At 33.6% G+C, this 13,561-nt stretch overlaps 1 protein-coding gene across 2 annotated transcripts; it reads left to right on the forward strand.

Moving 5' to 3' along the window:
* The first annotated feature begins 4,332 nt into the window (after positions 1-4,332).
* LOC110867716 (ribosome biogenesis regulatory protein homolog) lies at positions 4,333-9,256 on the forward strand. Of its 2 annotated transcripts, XM_022116725.2 has the most exons (9): positions 4,333-4,488; positions 5,305-5,455; positions 6,666-6,717; positions 6,879-7,007; positions 7,672-7,789; positions 7,957-8,140; positions 8,233-8,346; positions 8,810-8,939; positions 9,013-9,256. In XM_022116725.2, exons 1-9 carry the CDS (start codon positions 4,397-4,399, stop codon positions 9,036-9,038), a joined length of 996 nt encoding a protein of 331 aa, XP_021972417.1. In that variant the 5' UTR covers positions 4,333-4,396; the 3' UTR covers positions 9,039-9,256. The 2 variants fall into 2 exon arrangements, with proteins under 2 accessions (XP_021972417.1, XP_021972418.1); XM_022116726.2 differs by lacking the exon at positions 8,810-8,939.
* The last annotated feature ends 4,305 nt before the right edge of the window (positions 9,257-13,561 follow it).

Here is a 13,561-nt window from a genome sequence, read left to right on the forward strand (position 1 = left end):
AAAACACTAAAAGATAAAAAGATAAAATTATTACATGTATTTTCACTTATATTTTTACATTAAAAATCTAAAACATCAGTAGATGCCATTAGTTACCTATGCTTATTTTATTATAAATGGAACAAAAATAGTAAAATATAAAATTCATATATTAAAATAATATATTCTTTATTTGAATCTTATTAAAAAAATATTATTTATATCAATTTGTTTAGGGTAAAAGATAAAAAGATAAAATTTATGGATTAAAATAAAATATATATTTTTAAATCTTATTAACAAATATTATCTATATCTATTTATTTAGGCGGGAAAAAACTATTGAGATCACCTCATAAAGCGACATGTGTCCCCATGTGATTTACTTTATTATATGTATAGATAATTCGTTTATTAATATATAGTAATACATACTAGTAATAATAATAATATATAGTAATACCTCTCATACACACATGCTATAAAGGAAATTATTCTAAAAGATGTATGAAGTCATAAGAAGATACGTATGTAAAAAAACTTTAGAAGCAATAAAACGCACGTTCATTGTTGAAAAGAAACACCAATAGTTCTATATAGTTTTAAATGCTTCTTAATTAGAAAAAAAAAACACGATAAAAATGTTACATCATTTTTCCATAAAAAATCCTATTTGGTGAATGAAGCTACAAAGAATGACAAGCTTAGAATTGATCTGGTGCCCTTGGTCTACAGATTAAGGGGCTGTTTGGTAGCCTCTTAATGATCATTCAGATGCTACCTCTTAATGGTTTAAAACCTCTGAATGAATAAGAGGTAACCTCAAGTCTGAATGGTTAAGAGGTAACCTCTGAATGGTAAATCATCACGTCACATTCTTCTACCTTCTCATTGGTAAAATTCTTAATGGTTCCATTAAGAGGTAGCCTCTTAATGACCATTCAGAGGCTACCAAACAGCTCCTAAGTGTATGGATAGTTTGAGAAACACAGAGTCTAACAAAACAGAACGTGAGACTCGTCATAGAGAAGATGTTTCTCTGTGACCACATTTAGCGTGAGAATTAATGATTTGTTTTGAGAGAATAACTTTTTAGAGAGAGAAAATGCATTAATGATTTAAGATCATAAGCTCTAACATTTCAAAATAAATACGGGTACAGGGGCGGACCTATGGGTATCCCAGGGGTAGCCCGGGATACCCCTCAACTTTCCCGACGAAGTGTATGATTTTCTCTTCTCCGTTGCTTTATGTAATGGATACTTTTGAGCATATCCACGAAACCGTGGAAGAATAGTAAAACTGAAAGATAAGAGATCAAAGATGGATAGCATTATGGTGGATTTTGTGTTTTCCGGCAAGGAACTGTTAACAGGGTAAGCATTGAGAAGATGACCTATTATTTTAAATTTTAATTATATATTAATGTTTTGGAAAAAGGCAGTACAGAAGAAAGTTTCTGAGAGCACGCATTGCTTTATGTACTTTATAGTTTATTTATTGTTTATTAATTTTTTTATAATGAATGTTTGTGTTAATTTTACACCATAAGACCATGTGTAGTGGTAACTTGTTATAATGCCCTCACCATGGGGCATTATCCGACACGTGGCAACCCAGTCAGCATGGGGCATTATAGCATAAAGTGGTGTAGTGGGGATAATGGCCAAATAATGCCCCTTCCAATTATTAAACAAAAAAAAAAAAAAAAAAAAAAAGCAAACACATGGATGGATGGTGATTGGCTAGTCAAAGTTGTCATACAAATGCTCACCATTGATTGGTTCAACAAACATGTGCACAGCGTTTTAATTGAAACGCCCAACCAATTTTTTTTCAAATATAACACCCCAAAACGCCTAGTGTAGTGGGGGAGGGGGCGTTTTGGGGCGTTTTTTTTCAATTTTTTTTAAAATAACGCCCCACTACGGGTGGTCTAATAAACTAATAAAGTTTTTGTTGCTTACTTTAGTATAGGTTATCTATAGATTGTAATAGTATTATCGTTTATGTTTTTTATGTAATATTTTTTTAGTATATATGTATTTTATAATTTGTTTTTATGACGATACTTTGAAAATAAAATTTAGTATTGTAACTAACTAATGATTATTAAGCTAAAGTTATATTAGGAATCATACTTAAAAGTTCATGGTTCTTTCATTGCCTGAGCAAAGGTATTTTAGCACAGAAGGAACGAAATAGGATTTTAGGTTAGGGTCTAGTTACTAATTGTAGTTGTTATTATGTAATGAGTTAAATGTCATTTTAGTCCTTTTGGTTTGGGTCATTTTTGCAGTTTATTCAAAGGTTTGAAACGTTGTCATGTTAGTCCAAATAGTTTAAAATGTTGCCATTTTAGTCCACTGGTTAACTTCATCCCTTTATTATGTTAACTAGAAGGACATTTCGGTCATTTTATATGTAATTCTGTTAACTAGAGGGACAATTCGTCCATATAAAATGATCGAATTACCCTTCTAGCTAACATAAAAAATGGACGGAGTTAACACAGTGGACTAAAATGACAATGCTTGAAACTATTTGGACTAAAATGGCAAAGTTTCAAACCTTTGGACTAAACTGACAAAATGTCCCAAACCACAGGGACTAAAATGACATTTAACTCTTATGTAATTTATTGTATGAATGTATAATAAAAAATTACATTATATAAATGTACGATAAAAAAATAATTTGGGATACCCCTAAAATTGTTCTCTAGTTCCGCCACTGTACGGGTACCCCTTGTTTGGTCCACACTCGAATCTCACGTTTGTTTAGCGGTCCCCAAATCTAACGGTCTGGATGCATGTTTCTAGTTCGGTTTTCTTGGACCATTTCTTTATCTATAATTCGTGTGGTCGGAGGTTAGGTGCGGCTTGTGCACCCCTAGTCCGGACGTTACCCTCTTGATGAACATTTAAATAAATCACATCGAAGGATATAACCTTTTGGCGCAATTAGTACAAATTCCATTCTATAAGGTTCAATCAACATTTATAACTAAACTCGAGGTCCTTAATAGTTGTCCTTTATCTTTATGGCTCTTTGCAGGCGGACAGGCGGTGTCCTTTATGTTTAAAATTGACGAGTTTTGTCCTTTATGTTTAAAAATCAAGCACGTTTTACCCTTTGGGCCTAACCCAGTTATTTTTTTTTGTTAAATCTTGTCATGTGCCTTGCACATGAGGGCAATTTTGTCATTTTAACGAAGCAGGGACTAACAGTGTAAATAACTTAAAAAAGGTTTAGAAAAAAAAATTATATGTATACACACAAAAAAAAACTTTACTCTCTCTCTCTCCAAACTCCCCCCCCCCTCTCTAAACTCTTCAGAACTGTGAATGTTGAAAACCGTCACCACTTACCACCACCTGCTTCCACCACCTCCAAGTCTCCAACCCAGCCCGACCCACCCATTTCTCTCATGGTCGTAACCCACCAGCCTATGGTTTCTTCTTTATGTCTTTCTCACACTATATTGAACACCAAATAACCCAATTTACAAAGTTAAAAAATCACCCAAAAAATTAAAAGTATACCAACCAAGCAACGAATAGAATCATACTAAAAAATAATAATAAGCAAAATTCAAGTTACATATTGTACAAGATCTCACAAAAATCATACTATAATTTGGCTAGATTTGGAATGGATAAATTAAGATTCCATTGAAAGCAGCTTATAGGGACAAGGGTGTGAGGTATTCCAAGTACAGTTGCAACAAAGATACAAACTACTTCTCCTATGTTTGAAGAATCATATATGTTATCATTGGCCAGAACCCGACTTCCCTGCTCGATCAAACGCATAAACGGTCTTCACCACGACGACCACCATCGCTTGTAGATCTAAAACCCCCAAATCTGTTTGATTCAATATATGTCTTTTCATGTGAAAAGAATGGAGAAGTTAGGGTTCTGTATGTGGACGAGGGATTAGGGCTTTTGGTGTGAGAATCGTCATCTTTTTAATGATTGTAATGGAAGTCGGTGGTGGCTCATGGCTGTGGAGGCGGTGTTGGCTGGTGGTTTAGTGTAGAATGAGAGAGATGGGTAGGGAGAGAGGATGAAGGATGAAAAGATAAATATGTAATATAAATATTATAAAAGAGTTTATTTTTTATTTTTTATTAAAATCATTTTAAGGATAAAGGTAAAAAGACTAAATTGCTCTTGTGTTGTTTGATTTAACAGAGAAATCTAACTGGGTTAGGGACAAAGGACATAACATGCAAGATTTTTAAACATAAAGGATAAAACTCATCAATTTTAAACATAAAGGACATCGCCTGCAAAGAGCCATAAACATAAAGAAGAAAACTTGCAATTCCCTCAAGATTTTGATATAAAAAGTCTAAAACCCTTCGCAAACCCAAACTGAAAACCCTAAAAACACACACAGAAGAGAAGAGATGGGGGACGAACAGGGTGGATACCAAATCGACCTCGGGAATCTTGCGGCATTCGGTCCTCACCACCAATTTGCATCTGTTCTTGATAACAGGTTACTCTTCTTAATCTCTTTCTGCTATTCCTTGTGTAGAAATCGCCATACAAAACAGTTGCAAAATGATATATAAGTGATGTTTCAATCGTTGTTATATATTGTGCTTGAGGTTATACTCCGTTTGGTGTTTTCATGCTGAATTTCTACTACTATTGTTCTGGTTTTGCGGGTTAGCGTTGCACCCTGAAAGGCGCTATTTCAGGCCACCAGGCACAAGTTCAGGCTGTTTTCCATGGCCAACAACCGTCTGAAATCTTTAAACAAGCCTGGAATCAACCTAAAACAGTCTATACTAGCCCTAAACAATCCTAAAACATGTTTAAAATTTATAAAAATTGTATTTTATACTATGCGCCTAGATTACAAAAACCCTCGCTTTTAAGCACTTGGTGCTTAGGCTTTGGGCTAGGTCTATGCGCCTTGGGCTTTTGACAACATAGGTTAGAGGGATGTCAATCTGTCATGGTGGAAATAATATATATATATATATATTAATATATATGTGTATATATATATATATATATATATGGGGTGTTTTTAATGGGGCTGCTTAGACAGCACTTAAAAAAAAGACTACTGTGAGACTCAAGATCCTACTTACAGGAAACAGTTAATAGTGAAATTGTAAGATACATTTCTTGAATTAGTATAAAAGTTGTTAACAAGAAAACATCATTTTTTTCAAAGTTTGGAATATCTCGGTGGAATCCACTTTCATGTCGATGCAAGACAGTTATTAACTATTATCTGGTTCCTATAAGTCTTTTGTTATATGTATTAATTAATACAGTCTATGTTGTGCTAATTTCATAGGGAGGATCTCTTGAAGGAGTGCATATCACATGGTACCAAACTAATTCAGGCAGTTGCTGATGCTCTTTTTAACCTGCCTTCTACTGAAGATGCATCTGGCCCAGTTGTCTCTCTACCACCGCCATCCACAAAATTCCCACGAGAAAAGCCCGTATGTTTTTTCTTCTCTTCTTATTCTCTGTTTTATGTCATTATTACATCAAAAATTTGCATAAACAACCTTTTTCCATCAATAAGTGGTTGTCTTTTTGGGCTTATCAACCACATCACTTGTTTGTTATTTTCTTCTTAGGTAGTGTTTGGTATGCAGGAATGAGAGGCGCAATGGAATGGATCATTACGAGGGAATGAAGAAAAGGGTGTTTGGTTGGTTAATGGAATGAAATCACCCATTCCATAAGGCATTCCATTCCTTCAAAATCATTCCATCCACCCCCACGTTTTCTTTTCATTCCATCCCCTCTTGCACCATTCATCAACAACACCACAACCCACCACCTTCGCCACCACCCACCTCCATCGACGCCATCACCGACAGCCACCACCGCCGCCACCACCACTCACCATCGCCACCCACCGCCACCGTCGACGCCATAACCATCGCCACCACCACCAACCACCACCACCACCAACCACTACTGACGGCCGCCACCCCCGTCGCCACTTGCTGCCGCCACCACCACCCATCGCCACCACCCACAATTACTACCACCACCACTCACCGTTGATTTTATTCCTTCGTTTTTCTTGCCTACCAAACAATACACAATAATAATTCATTCCATTCCCACATGGTAACCAAACAAAACATGAAATGGTAATGATCCATTGCATTCCCTCGTCCATTCCATTCTCTCATCCATTCTATTACCCCATACCAAATAGACCCTTAGTTTTATATAAGCATTTTATTGAAGAATGTTGAGGCTTTTATATTAAATGTGAAATCTAGAAATTTTTAGTCATCCAGTTTAATTGTTTTATAATGGTTATTTATTTACTTAAATGCATTCTACTTCATAGTACTTGTTATAAAGGTGTATGTGGTTGTTGTCTAATAAAGAAAACTAGGTATTGTTTGATATAAGTTTTGTTTTTAAATCATTTTTCTTAAGAACATTGTGTATCAAATAGGAAAAAACTTTAAACATGATCTTTGTAAGATAGTTTCATAGAAAAATGTTATCGTCTTTGAGATTTGCTTCTTCTTTGTAGTCAGATATCTCTAAATAACAAATATTTAGGAGACTCAACTTGAAAGTTAAAAGCTTTTATGCATCACTAATTTCTACCTTTTAAATTCTTCCATTTCTTTTTATCTCGTTTGTTTGCAACTCATGTGAGTCCATTTTAACATGCAGCTGCCAAAGCCTAAACCTCTAACAAGTTGGGCGGAATTTGCTATAAAGAAAGGTTAGTACATAACAACCTCAACTTTGTTTCTTCAATCTTTGGGTAGACAAACATCTGAAAAACCATATGAAGTTTGAAGTGGCAATCACATCATTGAAAACGAAACCTCACTGTTTAAGGACCATTGATTTTGCTGATCTGTTGACCCCGTCCCTATACAGGCATCCAAAATCGAAAGAGAGACAAACGTGTCTTTGATGAACAAACGGATTCTTGGAAGCGTCGCTATGGTTATGATCGGGTAAATGATGACAATGACCTTCCAATTATCGAGGCAAAGATGACGGATGGTAAGATTTTTTTATGCTTGGATCTTTTTCTTTTTATCATTATCAATAATAATATTAAAGAACAACTTGGGGTCACTCTAGCATCCATCACATCGTGCTACAGTAACTTTTCTTATTTTTTTTTGTCTTTTTTACTTTAGCCCTTTCACTTTCAGTTTTTACACTTAGACCCCTTAACTTTCTAAAAACCTTATGAAATCTCATTTTGACCCCCCTCGAGTTTTAAGTGCTTATCTTTGTATATGTACGTGTTGGTATAAACTCAAGTTGGTTTACACTTCGACGTAACTACTACTGGGTCAAATATAAAATGTTTTCGTGCTTATTTTTATGTGCGTTTTGAGTTGGTGTACGTTTTGACGTAATTTTATTCGGAAACAAGTGCGCTCAAATGTAATACGTATTCCTTAGACGGTATAAATTCGAATTACTTTAAGTTTCGACGCCGTGGGAGAAATGTACGAGTTTTGATTTAAAAGTCAATAAGAAAGATCAAGTCTTTTTCAAAGTATGCAACTCAGTGATTTGAAATCAAAACGCTACAAACATTAATCTTGGATGTTTGAATTATTAAAAATTGAAATGGAAGTTGTTTTCTCATTTATGGATGAGTATAATATAATATTGGATTTAAGTTATTCAATTTGTGTTTTTTTTTGGACAGAGCCAGGAGTGGATCCTTTTGCCAAAAGACGGTCAGAAAAGAGACAACGAGTTGAAAAACAAGAGAAGAACCGTTTGCATAATTTAAAAGCGGCTGCTAAAGTTGGTGCTTTGCCAAGGTTTTACCTTTTTCAATAACTCATATCATTACGTAATCATAATATAACCACAGTATGTAAACAATTCTGCATGCTGCATACATCTCACCAATCGTAATTTTACACTAAACGAACTATCACAGTTTATTTGGCAAATGACCAAAATATCCTTTCTATCTGTGTGGCAGCCATGTTCAACTTGCTGCAACAGCATTGCCTATAACCGGGACCCAAGCCGCACCAAGAAAGGTTAGCAAGGATGAACTACAGAATGTAGCGGGAATGGCAGCAACTTCAACTGCCAGTGGTGGTAAATTTGACAAAAAGTTGGCTGGCGAAAAGCCCCCAAAACATGATAAGAAATACAGGAAGGTGTGTAAAACAGGCCCCTAATCTTTTGTTTAATTGCAATTTCTTCAAAAGTTTACGTTTAATCTTCATGGTCACATTCTTCATCTTTTCAGTTCCTACCTGTTGTCGAAGGATCAGGAATGGGTTCCCTAGAGAAGCAACAATCTGACAAGATTCTTAACAAGTTAATGGCTAAAAATTCCCATGAAATTTTTAATGTCGGAAAGGTAATACGATTTTTTTAAGTGTATCATATTTTTCTTCACCTTTTAGAGGTGCAATTTTTACACCAGCAAGCGTGTCTTAACTGGTCGTACTTTTGAGTGGGCCAAACGGGTCGGGTCGAAAGTCACCTAAAGTGTCTTTAAATTGCATAAACCAATAGAATTGTTTAATTTTATATAAATAGATTTTCATCGTAATACTAATACTAATGTTTTTAATCATATTTAAAACACTTATTTTTTTACTATTTCTCAAGTAAACTGCTATATTTTTTCTCTGGAAGGTGTTTTAACAATAAACCCTAGATTCAATTTATTTGTTTCCATTTGAAGGGTATTTCAGACATTTGCTATGTTGTGAAAATAATTTGTACTTTATGTTGCAATTACATAAAAATAGGAAATTTTTGGATTTTTAGTGTATAATATATATATTTTATTTTCCTAAACTGCTACCTGGAAATAGGCTGTTGATATGTACAATGCGAAAAGCGACAAAAAGCGGAGAAACCAGCAGGGGAAATCCTCATCAACTTCGAGTAAATTAAAAGTGAAGAAGAGCCCGTATAAAAACAAATCGACGAAGAAATCTTCGAGTATAGGAAAATCAAAATGAAAACGTTATTACAATTTTGGAATTAATCTAAAGATATTTTTTTTTTGTATCAGGTATATCTCTGGAAGAAATCATTTAGTTTGTTATCTAGGGCATGGGATCAAATACAAACTCTTGTTTTTGTAAGAACCATAAGAGAAGACGGGGCGGGTGCGTGATACTCATCTATCACGCGTTGAACATGTCCGTAACACCGCCGCCACTCATTTGATAACGCGTGAACATTTAAACGCGTTAACCTGAGCACGCGTTAAACTTTTAAGTTTTATAGGGTATGACTTGTACATTGTGCATTAATACTTGTATATTGGAATCCCCATCACTAGTGATTCCACCCCTCCTACATTTCAATCACTAGTGATGGAAATTGGATTGATGACATGGCATTCCCTGATTGGATAGTGGGAGTGATGGAATCCATCACTAGTGATTCCACCCCTAGTCCCCTAAGAACCAATACATAAATGACAAGTGTTATTCAATTAAAAATTAGTTTAGGGGTAATTTAGACATTTTGACCCTATTTATTTATAATTAATTAAAATTAATTATCAAAATATCCCTAAATCCATGCATATTAATTCAAACCAAAATTTGAAATTTTGTAACATATTCAGATAAACAAACCTTCAGGAATCACCAATACAAAAAACATAAGCACATCCACATAAACGACATTAAAACAATCAAAAAAGGAACTTCCATTATTAGCACTCCCGTTTCAATAAAAAAAAGGAACTTCCATTATCAACGACTTTAGCACAATCAAAAAACGACATTAGCATAACGTAAGACCATCCACATTATCATCATTCTCGTTTCAATCAAAAAAGGAACTTCCATTATCAACGACATTAGCACAATCAAAAAACGACACTAGCACAATCAAATAACGACATTAGCACAATCAAAAAACGACATTAGCACAATCAAATAACAATATTAGCACAATCAAAAACGACATTAGCACAATCAAATAACGACATTAGCACTCTCTTAACACCACCGTCTGGGCATCCGACTGTAACACCAACAAAACAACATTAGCACAATAAAAATACGACATTCCAACGAATTTATTTCTAAATAGGCTCCCAATAACAACATAAAAGGAAAAAAATAACAACAGATACTATAACTAGCACAATTTCATTTTTTTTTATTTTATAAACAACACATATTGTTCTATACTAGCACAATTTCATTTTTTTATTTTATAAACAACACATACTGTTACATACTAGCACATTTTTTTATTTTTAATTTTATAAACACATACTAGCACAATTTCATAATTATTACATAATTAGCACAATTTCATTTTTTTCAATTTTATAAACAACACATACTGTTACATACTAGCACAATTTCATATTTTTGTTTTAATTTTGTAAATAACACATACTATTACGTAACTAGTAGAAAACAAATTTATTTATAAATATGCTCCCAATAACAACACAAAAGGAAAAAAAAAATAACAACACATAAGAATTACATAATAAAATAAGAACATACGTATAGATTTAAAATTAGCACAATACATTTTCATATTAGCACATTCCAACTACGTAACTAGCACAATTATAAAACACCTTTTTGTAACTTTTTAAAAAGTCATTTTTATAAATAAAAAAAGTATATCAATATGGTACTCATATTAAAGATAAAAAAATACTTGATTTTATGGTATACTTTTTTTCCAAAATTAATGAAATATATAAAAGTTATTTTAGTTTAAAAAACTTGGTGGAATTAGTATTTTTTAGGAAATGACTAAATGACTAAAATACCCTAACTTGATAATATTAATTATTAATTATTGGGGTTTTATTTGTAATCAATATCAACCCTTAATTTAAACTATCAATGGCTCAGATCTGTTCTTACGGTTCTTACGGTTAGCATTGTTTGTACAGGATCTCAACCCTGTTATCTAGTACTTGTAGTTAGGGATGAGATTTTTTACCGAAATACCGGTACCGTACCGGTACCATACCGGTACCGTACCGATGCCGTACCGTACCGATCATAAACGGTACCGGTATCGGTAATAGATTTTTTGAAATTCGGTATCGGTAAAAAACGGTATCGGTACCGGTATTTTTCGGTAAATACCGGTATTAATACCGAATTTAATAATGACTTTATGTATTTTGCTATTATTTTAGATTCCACTATGAAGTTATATTTTCTTGAACATTGTTTTACAAAAACCAATATCAAATTTCTTTTGTTTGGTTATTTTTAATCAATTATGATGATTTTTAGACATGTTGGAATTTGAATGTTAAACGTCGAACTCATGGATGTTTATCTTTTGATTTTTTTGACTACTTAATATGTTTACCCTTTGTTTACATTTCTCTATATATTACTCTAGTTCAATTAATAATGGATGAATGGGTTGCACATAAATTTTTTTTAGGTAACACAGTGGATGACACTAAAGCGGTACCAATATGGTAAAATACCGAAATACCGGTACCGATACCGGTACCGTACCGGTACCGAATCTATAAATACGGTACGGTAATCGGTATCCACATTTCCTCAATTTCGGTAACGGTATTTACGGTATCGGTACCGGTACGGTATCGGTATCGTACCGATCTCATCCCTACTTGTAGTGAATGATTTATATATGATCTATAATTTTCACTATTTCAATGCGCATCCTCATATTTATATGACTTATCTAAATATTAATAAAAGACTACAAATAATGCCACATGGCATTTTCTCCTTCAATTTCATAGATTTTATTTATATTTGTTAAATATATTTCTTTTAATATTAATAACCAATATATAGATATCACTTATCTTTATCTTTATCCTTATCTTTATTTTAATATTAATAAATTCAATTAATAATATTATAAATATCTAAATCTAATATCTAATAAATTATTAATATCTCTTTAAATAATATAAAAATAATTAATTCATAAATATTAAACTAATCAAAATGATAAATAATTTGAAATCATATCGTGTATTATGCAGATAATAAATAAGTATTTAACCATTAACTAGAGTTTACTTTATTAATATAATAGTTTATTCAACTTTTATAAAAACACATTTTTTAACTTTTTTGTAATTTATGGTGTTGTACCTCATGTATAGGGTTTTTTTTCTTTTTTTTTTATTTTAACACAAAACTTTTACTCTTTTGCAATTTAGACCCTTTGTTTTTTACTTTTAACCTAAAGTTTTTCATCTTTTGTAATTTAACCCCAACTCTTTTTAGTTTTCAATTTTGGTCCACCATACTTTTCATCATTCTCAATTTTTTCGTTTCGTTCTAAATTTAGTGAGTTAACGCACCGCAACATGCGTGTAGGGTTCAACATTTCTTCGTGTATTTTTTCCCGTTTGTCTCGTCGCAACACATCAATATTTCTCCATTTGAGAAGTTCTTCGCAACGTGCGAGTCCTGGATTGACTTAGTTATTTCTTCTATGTTTTACGTTTCAGTTTAATTTCTCTGCAACGAGCGTGTGTGATTCAAATATTTTACGTATGCTTTTTCGCTCGACTTTATTTTTTCGTTTTTATTTATTTTGTTTTATAAGCTTTTCCGATGTTGGTGATCGTTGATAGTGGTATAATATTGGTACGACTTGACACAGTTTTACAATAACCGCTGCAAAGCGGGGGCTTAATACTAGTTCGGTACTAAATGTATAGGTCACTAGTTGACTCATACATGTCGAGTTTAAATACACAGTTCGTTAACTTGTAAATGCACGATTCATATCTCGACTTGCGACTCAAGGCAACTCGTAACTTGTAAAATTCGAGGTCCAGTTTAATCCGTATCTAAAGTTATAAGACCGTGGGGTATGGGGCTTGGGTTGGGGCGTGGCCCCTTGGGGCTTGGGTTTCAAACCGGGCGTGGGGCGGGGGACCAAGGTGACAAGGCGGTTTGTGAATGGCCAAAAAGAAAAGATCCGTTGGGCTAGCCGTTGGCCAACGGCTATATTTAAAAAAAAAATTTATTTTTTTTTCCATTTTTTCACTATAAAACTCACATTTTACTTTCATTTCTTACCACATTCAACCACATCTTCTATACATCTTCAATTCTTCTATTACAAAACGAAAAAATGCATCCTTACAACCGTCCTTTTGACCCGAGCAACCCGTATGGATTCCAAGAAAATAATCTTAGCCCACCACCCACTTGTCCAATAGCTCGTCCATTTTTCATACTCTCCTATGCCCGACATTGCGGGTTATGCATCGTATATCGGGAATCGTTTATTTACTAACTTCCCAAACACCGAAGATTCAATATCTACCCCGTTTTCCCAATCGCCCATCAACCTTTCACCAACCTCCATCGACCTTTCACAAATCGAATCCGTTCCCGAAACTCAACCACCCAAAGAGGGTCCTTCCGCATCGAAACCCATCAAAAAAAGAAGTCATAAGATAAAAACCGAGGAAGATAAAGTAGTTGAAACCGCCAAACGAAAACAACAAAAATGGGTCTATGCTGAAGAAGTTGCATTGGCGAGGGTTTGGTGTGAACAATCTCAACATTCAAATATAGGTATTCTTAACCTTAGTTTATATTAATGGAATGGTTATT

Source organism: Helianthus annuus, chromosome 11 (assembly GCF_002127325.2).
Source record: "Helianthus annuus cultivar XRQ/B chromosome 11, HanXRQr2.0-SUNRISE, whole genome shotgun sequence".
Taxonomy (NCBI): Eukaryota; Viridiplantae; Streptophyta; class Magnoliopsida; order Asterales; family Asteraceae; genus Helianthus; species Helianthus annuus.

What these genes read in the sequence shown, in the direction of transcription:
- LOC110867716 (XM_022116725.2), top strand. Translation starts at nt 4,397, where the DNA reads ATGGGGGACGAACAGGGTGGATACCAAATCGACCTCGGGAATCTTGCG. An exon ending in GGAATTTGCTATAAAGAAAG is followed by an intron (nt 6,718 to 6,878) that starts GTTAGTACATAA and finishes GTCCCTATACAG; the next exon opens with GCATCCAAAATCGAAAGAGA. An exon ending in CGAGGCAAAGATGACGGATG is followed by an intron (nt 7,008 to 7,671) that starts GTAAGATTTTTT and finishes TTTTTTGGACAG; the next exon opens with AGCCAGGAGTGGATCCTTTT.